This window comes from Balaenoptera ricei, chromosome 15 (genome assembly GCF_028023285.1).
Source record: "Balaenoptera ricei isolate mBalRic1 chromosome 15, mBalRic1.hap2, whole genome shotgun sequence".
Classification (NCBI taxonomy): domain Eukaryota; kingdom Metazoa; phylum Chordata; class Mammalia; order Artiodactyla; family Balaenopteridae; genus Balaenoptera; species Balaenoptera ricei.
In genome coordinates, this window is record NC_082653.1 from 81,189,038 (window position 1) to 81,205,599 (window position 16,562).

Below are 16,562 nucleotides of genomic sequence, written 5' to 3' on the forward strand. Positions count from 1 at the left end.
GCGAGGGGAGGACGTGCGCTGTTCACGGGTCTCTTGACTGTGGAATAAGGGTTAGGAGGAGCGGTGGGGAGCGGGCTGAGACAGGGCTCAGGGGCTCAGGTGCGACTGTCACCTGGGGGTGTGCTGCGTGGGCTGCGAGGTAAATGGGGGGTGATTCCTGGGAGATATTTGCTCTCCCAGTGCTACGTGTGCTTCGTCTGCTCCTTTCTGTTGTTACGTGTCATTAATCACCAACTACGCTTCAACTTAAAAACCATCTGGACTTCTTGAGCAAACGAATCATCCATAGAGGTCATTCTAGTGAACTAATTTGGAATACGGTCTGAAAATTCCTTAAAACTTCTGAAAACTGATGAAAGTTGAGAAGCAGTGTTATTTAATTCAAACGGCACGGGGCAGTAAGAGCAGTATCTGTCTGTCAGCAGCAGCAGCAGCAAACATCTGTCATCCGGTCCTCACAGTTACCCTACGGGAGACAGACCAGTATCACTCCTACTTACAGGTGGAAAAACTGGAGCCTAGAGAGGTTCAGTGGTTCACCTGAGGTCACACAGCTAGTAAGTGACCGAACTGAGAGGCTGACCTAAGTCTGTTCGGGGCAGCACTGCCTGCCCAGCCGGCTGGTGGCCAGCCCCCCTCCCCGCCTCCGCCCCGCCCCGCCACGGCATGGGAGCGGGGCCCGGGGCTGTGTCCACGGGAGCCGAGGGAAGCCAGGGAGACACACTTCAGCAGCACTGACACGTGGGTCTCAAATGTCACAGAAGACTATCAGGGTCCATCTGTAGCCTCCAGGGAGGGGAGCCCAGCCCCCAAGCTAGCTGAGGCTGCATGTGTGCGTGTGGGTGGGTGTGTGTGTGTGCGCGCGTGTGCGTGTGTGTGTGTGCGCGCGCGCACGTGCGTGTGTGTGTGCGCGCGCGCTATCTCATGAAGGGAACAGAAAGCAGAGGGCGGACTAGGGTAGAGAAAGAGATTTACAAGAATGAAAGAAAGGAGAACGATAAAAGATGTGCGCTGAAGGGAGAAGAAGCAAAAGCTTTTACGGAAGAGGAGGAAGTGCAGCATACATGGGAAGCCTACAGTCTGGATTGCCTGGTGCAGAATTTTTAATCTAGGCTAGACTGGGGGCAAAGCTTATTTTCATCTATTTTAAAGGGATACAAATTATTTTAATAACTCTCATTTCGTGAGCGCCTATATGTGCTGGTTGTTATACTAGGTACATTCTAATCCTTACAACCGGAAAAAGTATTACCTTCATTTTACAGACGCTGAAACTTAGGCTAGGGAGTTACTTAACGTGCCATTTTATGATTAGAACTCAGACATAACTGAGAAGCAGATCTTCTCCCCCTAAAATGAATGTGGTGAAGAGTCAAGAGGCTAGAAAGAAATGAGCCTGGTCTGTCCAGCCAGCCCCCTCGCGTTGGGCGGGTGACCGATCGTCTATGGAAATCACAGGAAGTGCTGTGCCCTGGGTCACCCGCTGTCGTGTCTGAGGGGTCAGATGCCTCGGCCTCCCGCTGGGGCTGGTTAGCGAGCACCCCTACTGGCGAGAGTTGACAGGGGGCCTGCAGCTGCTCAGGGACTTTGGGATGTGAGGAGGGGCCTGGGCCCCAGCGAGACAGAACTCTTCTGTGACACAAGATGGCGCCCAGAGCCTGTGCAGGAGGGAGTGGAGGCCTAGGAAGCCCCCAGAGATCTATTTGTGGAGGCTGAGGTCCTTTTCTACTGGCCCAGGAGAAGCACCCCAGGGAGTGGTCGGGCCAGGGCCCGTGCACAGGAGGTGGCCTTCGGGAGGGATGCCTTCTGACAGAGCGCACGCAGCTTTAAAACCGCTTGGGGTGGGCTCTTGTTGAAAGTCTGTGATGGAGGTATTGGGTTCACGATACCATTCTCTCTGCTTTTATGTCTGAAATTTCCCATGATAAAAAGTCAGAAAGTTTTGGGCCTCTGGAGCCTGCAGCAGTGCCTGCAGCTGCCCACGGCTGCGGCCTGTGTCAGAGCCTCGGTCTGCAGTCTGAGGGCGGGCAGGGCAGGAGCCCCCCGGAAGGGCCCCGGCTGGCGTGGCAGCCGCTGCCTGGGCACGTGGTCCCGGCGTGGCAGGCACTCGGCCCAGGGCAGCAGAACACATGCGTATCTGAGAGCACTGGCTGTGAAGCCTAACAGCCCACGTTTGGATTCCTGCTTATGCCAACCTGAAGTCAGGTAAGTTTCATGATGCCAGAGCCTCATTTTTCCTGGATAATAACATCTCTACTGGATGGAGTTATGTGGGCTGAGCGAAGTCTCAGCACAGTGTCTGCAAATAGGAGGCACTTTGAACCTACAAGTCTCTAGACCAGAGACTCTCCCTCCCTCTCGGAGCCCAGCCCTTTCCCTGGTTGGGTGAGGACAGCGATGCCGGGCTGGAGGTGAGCCGCACACGCCCCTGGTGTGAATTCAGAGGGTTCGAGCCTGGGCTCCACCCGCCCCCGGCTCGGGTGCGCTGGGCGTGGGGCCGGGCACAGTCACACGGGTGGGTGTGACGCCCACTCTTTGGTGAGGTCCCCTGCAGAGGCTGAGGACGGGGGGCGGTCACGGCTTCCTACGGCCAGACCAGCAGCTGGTGCCCGCTCTCCCACATCTAAGGGATTCAGCAGCCCCCGGGTAAGCTCGCAGCACTAAAGGTGACCCAGGACTGTCCCCTCCAAGGGGAGGACTCACTGACGAGGGGCGGCATGTGCAGTGCAAACCAGGACACAGAGCAGGTGTCACTTCCTGCCACCAAGGAAATCCCTCAGGGTTTCTCCTGTGCTGTAACCTGTAGCAGAACGCTGCTCAGCATTTGAGAGGGCTCGGGATGTGTCTGGAGAAGAGAGCTGCTCTTAGCTCTCTAGGAGGTCGTATCCTCTACAGCCCCAGAGACTAACGTAACAGCAAGAGAGAGGTCTGTCCTGGCAGGAATTTGCTCTGCTGTTCTCCAGGCTGGGCGACCTCCCTGGAGGCGGCTAACTTCTCTGAACCAGAGACTTCTTATTTACAAACGCATTTTTTAACCACCTCTTTGTGGAAGCCCTGCCATGTGGTACGCGTGCGATGAAGTGTTTTAATACCCCACCCACCCAATAAAACAAAAGACAACAAAGGAGCCACCACCAAGTGGCCTTATTCTCCTGAAGAAGAAAAAGGTACACTGGTTGCCAGGGTGACTGAGGAATTATCACAGTGCCCCCCAGGGCTAAATGCCTTTGGGTTCAGGCTGCCAGGCAGAAAAAGCCACAAATCTTCCCAGTCCTTTTAGGTACTCATCGGTGGATGATCATCAAAAAATCCTTTGCCCTGCCTTACAGTCCCTTGGGCATGGATCAATGTCCCTCCTCAGCTTGGTGTAAAGGCTTTAAAAGCAACAGCGTGTTTATAAATGAGAAAGCGATTGGCTGGGGCAGGCGGCAGGGAGTTACCTTTCTTTTCCATCCGTTTCATGTCCATCAGCTTCTCCACGTTGTTGGGGTCATTCAGCCACAGCTGCATCCGGACAAAGGGCTCCCGCCCCTTCAGACTGAGCTTGTGCCAGGGCTTTGGGCGAGCTAGGAGGTCGGAGACGGAGCCTTGGGTGAGCCCTAGGATGGTCTCCCCAAACAAGCGCTGACCTAGAGAGAGAACAGAACCAAGAGTGATGTCACTGCTGAGACCCAGGGATCTGGCGGGACAAGTATGTGTCAGGTTAAAATCAGAAACGGGGGTTCAAGACCCACAGTCTGATCAGCTGGGTCCTGGCTTAGAGCGCGCACTTTGTAGCAGCAGTTCCTCAACCAGACTGGTAACGAACTCCACTGGTGATGGAGTCAGTATTACTCTTGCATTCTGGCTACACACAAGGCTTCTCTCAAAAAAGCCTCTGGGCTTCGGATGAACCGAGGCCTGGATGACACCTGCGGCTTTTATCAGAGGTGGTTAATCCCAAACCCGAGCGCAGGAGGTTAAGCAGCTCGTGGGGAGACCTCCCTTTTACAGCCTCAAACCACAGGGCCGTCTGCACCGGCTCCTTTCACGATTAGTGAGGTTACCAGGTCCTGCTGAGAAAACAGGCCACTTGACCCAAGGTCACAGCAGGAAAGAGAAGAAGAAAGAGCTCCTCAGCTTTATTTTCCTGAAAAGCGGGCCATTTCCAGCTCTAAAGTCTGTCCCCGCGGTTCAGGCAGCCTGCTCCCCAGGCTGATCAGAGGGTATTCCGCTCTGGAGAGCACAGCGGCGTGAGGTCTGCAATGTTCGCTGGAGGCTTAGGAAGAAAATTTCTCTCCTCTGAGAGCCATTCAGCTGCCAGTGAAGAGGGACCACCACTTTTAAAGGTACGCACGAGAACCAGGCAAAACCTGGAGGACTGGACGGGAGGACTTAAATGAACAGGACCGCTAGTGGAAGTGGAGACCGGGATCAGAGGCCAGTGTCTGGTACCATCAAGCCTACGGACCACGACACCGGCTCTGCCCCTCAGTGCAGGGGGACTGTGGACCACCGGCTTGTTCCCCCTGCGGCTCACGTCCTCCATCTGTGAGAGGGAAACACCCCCAGCTGCGCTCACAGCAGTTACAAGAGAAGCGGGGCTCTAAGCAAAAGTTTACTGCATGGAAAGCTTTGGATTTGAGAAATTAAGTTTTTTTGATATCAGTCATTTTAACTGAGATATATACATTTACTGATTTTGGTAAACCTGTGGTTTCTCTGCTTTTCAGACTCTCAGTTTAGCCTACAAACACATCCTAGGTCCTTACCATTTTTTCGTTGTGGTAGTTTCAAACAAATTTTACCTAATTCTAATCTGGCAAGTGAATCTCATTTCATTCCAAGGAGCTTGTCATGTTCAGGAAAGCGATATATATGAACAGCTAGTTATTATTTGCTTGACCCACCCAGTTGTACGGGGCGGGGTGGGGGGGCGGCGGAAATCAAGCGATTATTCTTAGAAAATTATCTGTATTACTTTTAGAGGTTTCACAGCAGTGACGCTCAATCAGTTTTGAGTCCCAGACATATTTGAGAGCCTGAAGAAAGCGACTGACCCTCACCCTTTAAAATGTGCGCGCACACACACGTCCCGCTATGACTTTAAGAGACTAACCCATGAACACCCCAAGACCCCAGGTCAAAGGTTAAGAGGATGCCTGGGTCTTGACCAAGCTGCCTAATTCATCTGTAACTTGGCCCCTTTGCGTCTATTACTCCTCGCACACACCCTGGGAGGGGAGGCAGCTTCTTTCCCGGAGAAGCCAAGACCAGTCGGAGCAACTGTGAAGACGCCTCTCATCGCTAAATCCAGGGTGACACTGTGATGAAGCCTCTTCTGCTCAAAGAGGAGGAAGTCGTCTCCCTGGTGTGAAAAGTTTCACCCCTCAGATCACAGATTTGCCTTCACAGCAAATCGGAACCCTGCCTGTCGGGCTCTCCCGTGACGCCATCCAGATGCTACTGGGCTCATGCTGATTCTGCCCTGCTCTGCACAATCCCCACCCCCTCGCCCAGGATTCAGAGCTCCACTGGGCATGCCCCCATCGGTGGTCGCAGTGTATGGCCTGAGCTGGCTCCGGCCGGCATGCTTGTCTTCCAAGAGGTCCTGGTTGGGGTGCAGGGGCGGGGCTGGGCTGGGCTGGGACTGACCTTAGACCTCTAACACCCTTATGAACCCTGAGTGCTCACAACTATAGGACATTTTAGGTTCTTATAGGTAGCCTGTGAACGTTTAAACCCTTTGGCTGGCTCAGCCTGAGGCCCCCTTCCACTCGTTCTTCCTGAGAACTCCCAACAGGAAACGACCTGCCACCTCCTGACCGAGCAGTTGGGGAGGGAACCTACCTAGGTTGTTGTCGGTCAGCACCTCCTTGACCCTCTTGGTTATGCCGTAGGTGTCCAGCTCTGGAGACATGGCCACCAGCTCTTGAATGCTGAGAGCCGAGTGTCCGGACAGAGGCAGTGGGGTGGTGGGCTGGGAGTCTGAAGCAGGCGGGTCGCTGGGTTCTGGCGGTTTGCCATCCTTACTTGTTTCAATGGGGGGACAGGGCTGCTGGACCAGTTCAGTCAAACTCTTCACTGATTCGCTAGAGCTCATCGGTGATTCGGGTGCAGGGCTGCAGCTGGCAGAGGTCTTTGGAGTGCTTTCTGTAATCAAAGCACACAGAAAACCGAGGCTGAAAACAGCTGTCTTTCACCATGTGCATCTACTTTCCTTATCTAGGAATGACTAATTAAACGTCTGTTTAAGAAGGAGACAGTATGGCAGTCTATGGATTTAAATGAATTGTTTCATAGTTTTTTGGCTGAGAATTAACCTTTCATTTTCTGTATTAAAAAATAAAAAACAGCAACAGAAGAAAAACTAGGGGTTTAAAGAGAAGGTTTCTGAAGGCTCAATAAAGGGCATTCTGTTAAAAAATAGGTCCTATTAGTCACGTGCAATCACTGTCATGATTTCTTCCGATGGAACCCCTTAATTCTATAATTCAGAAGTACCTTGGCTAGATTATAATTTGCATACTTATTTTGTCCATAATTTCCAGCACAAAATGAATGGACGTAGTATTTTAAATGAGGGCTACCTACGATGTGTGGTCACCACAGTGATGAAGACCCTTGAAGATGAGACCTAAGGCCTCGGCTGCCTAGTGCTGAGCTGGGACCCCAGGTCGGTTCTCACTGCGATCCCAGAGGGCTCCATGGCGCCCTACGTGGAGGGAACCGATGGAAGAGGAGTGCCCACCCTGCTCTCTGCCAGAGCCCAGGATGTGCTTCTGAAAGCCTAGCTCTCTGTCTACGCCATGCTGTCACCAACACCGGAAGAGACGGGGCCAGTGTGGGCAGTCAGGTCTCCATGCTCTCCTTTCTTAAGGAGGAGCTGTCTTGTTGCAGGTGCCCAGCAGGGAGTGCCACCGTGCTCTGTTGGTGAGTGGTCCCTTCGGGCCTCTCTGTTAGCATTACCCGTAAAACCTGACATCCGTTCTAGTTTTGGGATGCCTGGAATAAAGGCTTTTGCCATTTCCTAATTTCCAAATATAGAGAAAATGCAAAGTGACCTAGCACTGTGGTCCTACCCACAGGGTAAAACCTGCCTTTGGCTCAGAGTCTGGGTGCAATCTCTGCCCCCACTCCCCGCTCCCACCAGGCACGGCACACGGTGAGATCCCACAGCACCCTGTGTGAGGGGCCAGGCGAGGTGCTGTCACAGGGCTCTACAGCCCCAGAGAGATGACAGCTCACGAGGCTGGGCCACGCAGTGAGTGTGAACACACATGGGAGGCCCCCCCCAATACCCGCGACCTGACTAAAGAAAATGCAAAACTAAGGAGTAACTGAATTTCAACTGATCGTATAACTGGAGTGTCCTTCGATGGACATATGATGTCCAGGATAACAACCTATTCTCAACTCAAGAGGATGGAAAATGTATTCCAGATACAAGGGATATTTTGTATAAATACCTAGAAAGAGAAAATCCCAAATAAAACAACTGCAATTCAACCGATAAACCCATCTGTTGTCCTAAACCAGGACAGAGTTCCACCATCACATAACGCTGTGTCCTCAACCTGGAAAATCAGGTTAAAAATAAAAAAACCAAAAAACCCACTGGTTTGTGAAAGCTGTAAAAGAGACAGACGTAAACGGCAGAAACGGTCCAGGCAATCTGGATCCTACAAATCGGATTTCTTCTCTCTGCTCACTCCAGGTCATCATACAACTGGATATAAAACCCAGCAAACGTTATTTTTGAATCTGAAGCAGCAATGGAATTGCACTGTGAACTTGCCCTGAGTCACCCAGGCGAGGGACCAATTTGGCAGATCATTCATCTTGCTCACTGTATACTGTCAAGGATGGCATGAATTCCCCACATGATAAACAGATTTCTTCTCAGGTTTGTGTCCTTTAACCCACAGCAAGGTCAGAATCATGGCTGCCTGGAGAACATACCGGCCAGCACTGCTGCCCGAGCGCCACCCCCGTTTTGTTCTGGGCACCGGCGCAGGCGGGTGCCCTGAATAGCTCGAATGGAGGCATGTTTCTTTCTTCCAGGCATCCTCAGCAAGACACTCGCACACATTTTTGCCAGGAAAACCCTCTGAGAGAACTGACCAGAGGTGCTCGCCACACGTTACTGGCGTCCCTCTGTGCTCCCAACCGTGACTGCAGACAAAGGTAACCCCGCCCCCCCGCCGAGATCAAAACCCCACTGGGCCTTGGAATGTACTGGGTGGCTAGTATCTGCACCTCCACCCTGAGTCTGTGTCTAAACTGTACTGGCTGAGTGACAGTTGTTCACCGACAGACACAGGTGCACACAGGTGCCACCGTGGTCTCAGGTCACCGAGAGCAGAATTGGGCCCAAGTTTTTGGAGCGGCCTCGCTGGACACACCACGAATCCACAGGCTCAGAACATCACATTGGAAAGTCATTCAGTTCTCTAGAAAGCTACTTCCAGTAAGCACCACAAAACCAGACCCATCAACCAGCTCCCATTGACCCCTGGTGAGGGGACCGGGCCCCTCGGTGCCAGGAGGACAGGTGCCCGTATGACTCACCATCTTGACAGAACACGAAACATGGTCAACAGAGAAGAAGAAATATTTTCTCTTCTAAATATTAGCAAATGGAGCCCTCTGATTAAAACAAGGCTTTTTGAAAGAACAAGGCTTTGTGCTCTTCTGTGTAACTAAAGATAATTTAAACAAGAAAAAAAGGAGGAGCCCTGGGCTTGGCACTAAGGCACTGAGTCTGGGGATGGGGGCTGCCTCTACTAGCTGCCGGTGCTAACTTGAATAGGATTCCTAACTTCCTGCAACATCCCGGTTTCCTCATCTGAAAAATGCAGACAGGGTTGTAATGAGGAACAAACCTGCCACATGGTCAGCGCTAAGGAAACCTGAATTCGATGTTAAAAAAAAAGAGTCGTTATTAAATTGAACATATTTGTCTATATAAAAGTCCCCTGGGGCTTCCCTGGTGGCGCAGTGGTTAAGAATCCGCCTGCCAATGCAGGGGACACGGGTTCGAGCCCTGGTCCCGGAAGATCCCACGTGCCGTGGAGCAACTAAGCCTGTGCGCCAGAACTACTGAGCCTGCGCTCTAGAGACCACGTGCCGCAACCACTGAAGCCCATGTGCCTAGAGCCCGTGCTCTGCAACAGAGAGAAGCCACTGCAATGAGAAGCCCACGCACCACAACGAAGAGTAGCCCCCGCTCGCCACAACTAGAGAAAGCCCGCGCGCAGCAACGAAGACCCAACGCGGCCAAAAAAAAAAAAAAAAAAAAAAGATCTCCCCTGCACGCAGCGTAAATCTCCTCATGATTTATTGCTGTTTCTTCCATAGTTCCTGGCACACGACTGAGATGCTGGTGATAGACTCAACAGCTACATCTTGTGTGATACCATTTAGATGACATTCTGGAAAAGGTAAAACTACAGGGACAGAAAACAGATCAGTGTTGCTAGGGGTGAAGGGCAGGAGGTGCCTACAAAGGGGCACGAGGGAATTTTGGGAGGCTGATGGAATTATTCTATATCTTGATTATTGAAATGCACAGAACGCTTCTATGCGGGCAGAGTGAATTTTACTGTATGTGAATTGTATGTCATTATCAGCTTACTTAGGACAAAAGTGCCAGCAGAAAGAATGAATGAAGATGCATTATTCCATCCTTCTTTCACTCATTCCCTAAGTCTGTTCAGTCAGGCCAGTGGGAATACGGCAGTGAACGTAGCACACAGCAGGGGGGTGGGGACACTGATGTGGCCTGGGGATCAGAGACCTCCTGGGAGGGTGACATTTCAGGGGGACTGCAGGCATGAACAGGAATTAGCCAGCTAAGTTGGGAGGAGTAGCAGTGACAAGGAAGGGAGATAGATTGTTCCAGACACTTGGTGGGTTTGAGGCATCAATAAAATTGAGTGTAGCAAGAATATGAGGCAAAGAGAGGTGGTCCCCAGGGGCTGGGTTGTGCAGAGGCTTTGAATTGGTTAAGGTGTCTGTTTTAATTTTTGGGCAGTCGGGAGCCAGGGCACGTTCATACGATACACCACGTGCTATAAACAGCGGCAAGAGGCTCAGGACTACAGCCGCGGGGACCAGCATGGAAGCGTAATGGCGAGCCCACAAAGCAAGGCGCAGGACGAAACAGATGACAACACTGGCGCACAAGCCGAAAGCCCGCACGCGCTACGTGCTGTGTGTGGCAGTCAGACCCGTAGCGAGGGTATCAAATCCCGTCCAGGAAAGACAAAGTGCACATGCAGGACGGACGGTAGCTGACTTCTAGGAGGAATGAGACTAGGGAGAGGCTGATGTTTTATTCCTTAAAAATACAGGATTGAATAACGACCAATTCAGTTTAGCCCTTTATTTAGGGCTAAGGTTGGGTGATCGGCATTCGCTGGGTTATTCTGTAATTTCATGTTTGAAACATTATAGGCCTAACGTCAAAGAGTAAGAAAGTAAACGAGTTCACTGTTGCTTCAGTACAGAGAATGAACTTGCAGACAGCATGGCTGGGGCCGGGAGGTCGTCGGGGACAGCGGACGGTGGCTGAGGAGGGCAGGCAGTGGGGTGGGGAGAAGTATGTAGGCTCAGGAGAGATTTAGGAGATCGCGTCAACAGGACTGGGGGCTGAGTGGATGTAGGGGGAGGGCTGAGCAAGAGGGGGTGTGCCCCACGTTGCGGCTTGGGCTACGGGGTGTGTGGGGTGCCGTTCTGAGAGGGTGTGCACTGCAGCAGGAGTGTCCTGGGGTGAGGGGGAAGACAATGTTAAGAAACCTTATTCTTGGGGCTTCCCTGGTGGCGCAGTGGTTAAGAATCCGCCTGCCAATGCAGGGGACACGGGTTTGAGCCCTGGTCCGGGAAGATCCCACGTGCGAGGGACAACTAAGCCCCTGCGCCACAACTACTGAGCCTGCACTCTAGAGCCCGCGAGCCACAACTACTGAGCCTGCGTGCCTAGAGGCCGTGCTCCGCAACAAGAGAAGCCGCCGCAATGAATGAGAAGCCCGCGCGCTGCAATGAAGAGCAGCCCCCGCTTGCTGCAACTAGAGAAAGCCCGCACGCAGCAATGAAGACCCAACGCAGCCAAAAATAAATAAATAAATAAATAAAAGAAACCCTATCCTATGACCTCTTGTAACAGCAGCTAGTGCTCAAGCGAACGTTTCTTGTGCACTCACTGTGCGCCAGGCACTGTGCTGAGGCACGTGTCCACGTGCCCGGACCTCAAAAATGCGATGGTGAGGCCCTCAAAGCCAGCCCACCTCTAGGATGAGGGAAGGGGACTGAAACACCTTTACAACCTCACGTGAATGCAGCCGTGCGCTAAGGGCATTTACACACTGGTTCATTCAATCCTCACGATGGTCCTGCGGTGGAAATATAAACCCCACACTCCAGGCGAGGAAACTGAGGCTCCAACGGGCATTGTGACTTGGCCCAGGTCACTTGGGTGGAGCGAGGAGCTGACCAGCTCAGGAGTGGAAAGCCCCCACCGGCCAGTCACTGCGGTATCACAGCAGCCTGCCTCTGCCTTCATTCATTCATTCACTCGCCCAAGCAAACTTTTTTAGAGCACCTGCTCTCTGTCGTACACCCTGCTCAGCAGTGGGGATAAGATGAAATTTTTTGTTTTGCTTTATTTTATTTTATTTTTGGCTGTGCCTTGCGGCTTGTGGGATCTTAGTTCCCCGACCAGGAATTGAACCAGGGGCCGCGTCCTAACCACTGGACCACCAGGGAAATCCCCAAGGATAAGAGAAATTAGACAGAGACCTTGCTCTCAAAGAGTCTGCAGCCTGCGGGACTGGGGCAACTGAAAATGCGTGATTTGCATTAAGAGCCCAGCTACACAGACCATCTATCCAATTCTGATGGCAACAGTAAGGTGTTACATTTAAAAAGTGATTAGTGTGGATTAATTTTGGGGGGAAGGCTTCGAATCTTGCAGAAGAGTAGCCCGGTTAGTAAGACACAGATAGCACAGACAGTGACTCAAGGCCGCCTGAAATACACAGAGCTTTCAGGAACTATAAAAGGATTATGAAAAATATTATATTCCAAAAACAGCAGGCAAACAACAGCTGCCTTAAGTTTTCAGTAGAAGCCAATAGAAAATCCACACCCGCCATAATTTTCAGAGACAAATCTCTCTGCAGATTACCCAATCCACTGTTGAAATTTCCATACCCAGCCCTCTATCTGCAGTAATAATAACCCAAATTCCATTTAGTGCTCATTTGAGCAGTCAGGATAAAGTCATTTCTTATTATCTCCCCACTGTGTAAAAAACAGCTTGAAGGTAGGAAGTCAGCAAGCATTTTCACCAAAAAGTAATTATTGTAAGTGACATTTTTACTGCTGGCATGCCATAAGGCGAACTGTGCATTCAGAAGGACAAGTTGCTGAAACAAAATGACAGGGCACTCTGTGACATTCTGACAAGAACCCAAACATTATTTAACTGGCGGCTGGTCTGATGCACCGCTTTTCATTATGTCCATAGTTTAGGCTTTGAGCCTGCGCCAAGCCAGGAAATTCCAAGCGACTCTACAGACTGTCAAGTATGGAAGACGGGAGAGAGAAGGAGAAGTTTGGGGGAGCAGTGGGGTCACGGCCTGGTGCATGGACTGAGGGAGGGAGGAAGTCAAAGAGCCGAGGAAGAGGGGTCCCGGGGAGGCAGAGGGCGGAGACGGAGCCCGAGGGGAGACGGGAGCCTCGGCGCTGCGAGTGCCACGGCCGTGCAAGGACCTGCAGAAGGTTCTGGAGTGCCCGGTGCTGGCGTCCTCGGTCCAGCGGGAGCCCTGGTGGCCTGGAAGGGCCCTGCGCAGCTTGAGGGGCCTCGACAGTTGATGACAGCTTCAGAGGCCACCACAGGATGACCGCCAGCCCGGGATGCTTCCCAGCCGAGTTCAGATGTGGAGATCGTGGCGGGGACACGGAACCCAAGCCGAAACATAGGGACATGCTCACGGCTCACGCGGTTCCTGTCTGAAAAGACCCCCCCACCTGAGGGTTCATGGCCGCCGGGCCTCTTTAGAAGTAACGAGCTTCTTTGCGTCGGAAGTGAACGGCTGTCTAATTTGCCCGCCTGGGTTTTAGTGCCACACGGTGACGTCAGACCTTCTCTCTAACATCCCCGAGCACCAAACCTTTCCTGGGGGGCGGGGCGGGGGCTCCCTGCCTCCGAGTCTCTGAGCAGATGCTCGGGGCCCATCGGGACCCCCATCCTATTTCTCCAGCCACATATCTCCGTTAGGCACGGCCAACATAAAAACGTGGAGTTTTTGATTGGCACTGACATATACACACTACTATATATAAAGTAGGTAACTGGTAAGGACTTGCTGTATAGCACAGAGAACTCTACTCAATACTCTGTAACGGCCTATATGGGAAAATAATCTAAAAGAGAGTGGCTATATGTATATATATAACTGATTCAGTTTGCTGTACACCGAAAACTAACACAACATTGTAATTCAACTACACGCCAATAACAATCCAAAAAAACCCACAAAACATGGAGCATTTTGCTTTTGCGTATGCGTGGTCTTTGGACTGATTAGCAGAGGCTTGAAAGAATACGTGGAGACGTTCATAGACGTCTCGGAGACACGCAGGACCTTTCACGGCCCTCCCGCCGTGCCACCGCATGCTTGCTACCGGGAAAGGAACAGAAGTAACGTAACAACACACTAAGGCATGTCGGAGCGCGTGACGTGGCCCCACTACAGAACAGCCTGCTTTCCGAGGGCCTGCGCCTGACACCGGTGCGGGGGTAACAGGGGGCCTCGGGCCCCATCCCCAAGGGCCCGGGCGGGTCTCCCCCTGGCCCGGGGAAAGCCCAATCCCAAAGAGGCGGCATCACACACTGGCGCCCACCCCTCCCACGGCCAGGCCCTGCCTGCCCTCCTCGCTGGCCCCAGGCTGGCAATACTCTTTGGCCCTCAGCCAGCCTAGGCATTGCCTTAGGTCACTGAAAATCCCAGCAAACCTACCAAATCACTCACTCTTTGTTTCAATAGTAAAAAGGAGACAGTAGGTGCTGGTGTATGTGTGTGAACATTTAAAAAAGTCTGCCTAAGAAACTCTTATAGTGACTTAAAAACCACAACAGTTTACTTATTAATAACGAAAACCTGTTTAATAAAAGCACTATTTAACTTGTGCCGGCTTACATCCCCAAGCTTGACTTCCAAGCCACTTGAAGAGAGGGCCTGTGCCCTTCATTCACTAAGGGAAACTTCTAAGTGCCAGGCGGGGTGCTAGGAGGTGGGGCACAGTGGTGACCCAGGCAGACATCACTGAGCAGCTGGCTGTCACAAAGACCTTGGGCCGAGGACTAGGAGGGGGACGTCCAGGGGGTGGTGGCAGCTCGCAGCACTGTGACACTGAAGCTGAGGCTGGGGAGGAGGGAACAAGAAAGAGACCGAGGAGGCGGGGGGCAGGGTCACACACTGAGAAGGCGGGACTTTAACCCCAGGGAAGGGGCTGAAGGAGGGGAGGGCCCCAGCCCGATATGCAATCTAGAGAGATGGTTCTGGAGGTTTAGGAAACAGAAACTGTGTGAGTGTGAGTGTGAGTGTGAGTGTGTGTGTGTGTGTGAGACAGAGGGGGCAGGCGTAAGAGGGAGAGGGGGATCGAGGTGAGCTGCCCGGGCCCTGGCTCAGGTGACCATGGGGATGGTGGTGCTTTCACAGTTCTGGGGAGAAAAGGCTGAGCTCCATTTTGGTTGCGATTCACCGGAGGGGACGACGAACACGTGGCGGGAAGTCAGCGCTCGAGGGAGGGAGGAGGCGGGAGGGCCGTCCTTGGCAGGTCGCCTCTGTCCTGGCGCAGCACGGGGTGCAGGGGGTGAGGCTGGGATTCGTGCGTCTACAGGGCTCCTCCCATCAGGCACTGCCTTGTGCCACCTGTACTTCCCTCACTCTTGGGATGCTTTCTCACCCTCCTCTTTTCTCCCTGAACCGAACCGGGAAAGCACATGGCGGGGAAGGATCTTAGCACCTGGGGAAGCTGCCCAGGTGACGTGGTCCTGAGCCCAGAAGCGCTCACCCGAGGGGTGGGCACTGCCGGGCATTCGGGATGTAAATTTGCTGCCCCTCAGGCTTCCATGATTTTTCTTGTGTATCTTTTACAGGCTCTCAAGGAAATACGCATGCCCAAAGCAGAGTTTGGGAATGTTAAAAATTAAAAACCTTCCTTAAGTTACAATTCAACTTTGGTAGTGAACTCCCAGGCTGGCGAGGCTGCGGGAACCACACTGGTGACACGGTTGGGCCGGCCTCAGGAGCACCGGGCTCCCGCTGCTCCTAGCTTTTCTACAGATCCACACTGATTTAGAAATAATGCTTTCAAATTACCTTCAGTAACCTTATTACCGAACCAGCTGTGTGTATGAACACTTATCAATGCGTCCCTGTGCATTAAGAGAAAATGTATGTCATACAAACAGTCTAAATATATATTACTGAGATGAGTAAAAACAAACTCTCTAGTTAAATTGCTCTGCTGTAATCAAAGATTAAGCACTGTGTGTGCGTGTGCGCGCCCGTGTGCATGTGTTTTCTTCCTCCAGGGTTCCTTTCTGGCTTTGGGCAGACCTGCCCATCCTTCACCGGTAGTGATTCTCTCTGGCAGGCAGCTCATACTGCCATTCTGACAGTGGCATTAATTTTCCCCGATTTCTAAGACTTGGAGGAGCTAAGAGGTGGTTTTGAGTAGTGTTTTCCTTCTGAACCTTTTAGGCCTGCAGCTCAGAAACTTTCCTTCCCTCCAGGCACCTGGTGGACAGCAGGCTTCCAAGTGCCCATCTGCGCAGAGGCTCCCGCATTTGCCCCGAGAGCAGCCTGTCCCCTCCCAGTAACCCTACCAGGCAGCCTGGCATGCAGGTGATGTCTGGCCTGTGATGGAATGTTCCTTAGAGAATCCTTCGCTGATTGGATGAACAGCTGGTGTGGTGGGCTGCTTCCCGGCTTCCCAACAACACGCAGGTGAGTGCGCTGATCTGGCCCTACACGGGCCCCAGGCCGTGCCGAGCAGAACCAAGTAACATTTTCGTTGTATGTGATGGTATTAGAAAACCTATTAAGGGGACTTCCCCAGTGGCGCAGTGGTTAAGAATCCGCCTGCCAATGCAGGGGACACGGGTTTGAGCCCTGGTCCGGGAAGACCCCACATGCCGCGGAGCAACTAAACCCGTGCGCCACAACTACTGAGCCTGAGCTTTAGAGCCCGCGAGCCACAACCACTGAGCCCGCGAGCCACAACTACTGAAGCCCGTGCACCTAGAGCCCGTGCTCCGCACCAAGAGAAGCTGCCGCAGTGAGAAGCCCGCGCACTGCAACGAAGAGTAGCCCCCGCTCGCCGCAACTAGAGAAAGCCCGCGCACAGCAACGAAGACCCAACGCAGCCAAAACTAAATAAATAAAATAAATTTATAAAAAAAAAAAAAAAGAAAAGAAAAGCTATTAAGGTACATTATTTTACACATCCTCCTAATCTCTCCATTCTGCTTTACTTAATTTGTGATGAAATTGTTGAGAAAGGGTACTTAA

The 16,562-nt window shown here is 52.3% G+C and overlaps 1 protein-coding gene across 9 annotated transcripts in view; it reads right to left on the reverse strand.

Annotated features, from left to right (window-relative positions):
* The window catches only part of CUX1 (cut like homeobox 1), a 371,808-nt gene that overhangs the window by 34,297 nt on the left and 320,949 nt on the right, over nucleotides 1-16,562 (reverse strand). For 6 of the 9 annotated variants that reach the window (XM_059898024.1, XM_059898028.1, XM_059898023.1 and 3 more), the window contains 2 exons: nucleotides 5,830-6,132; nucleotides 3,441-3,629 (listed from right to left, as the gene is read on the reverse strand). The exons of the other annotated variants lie outside the window; for them this stretch is intronic. In XM_059898024.1, the coding sequence (XP_059754007.1) occupies nucleotides 3,441-3,629; nucleotides 5,830-6,132 (492 nt within the window). The remainder of the gene's footprint in view (nucleotides 1-3,440; nucleotides 3,630-5,829; nucleotides 6,133-16,562) is intronic. 9 annotated transcript variants of the gene reach the window in all.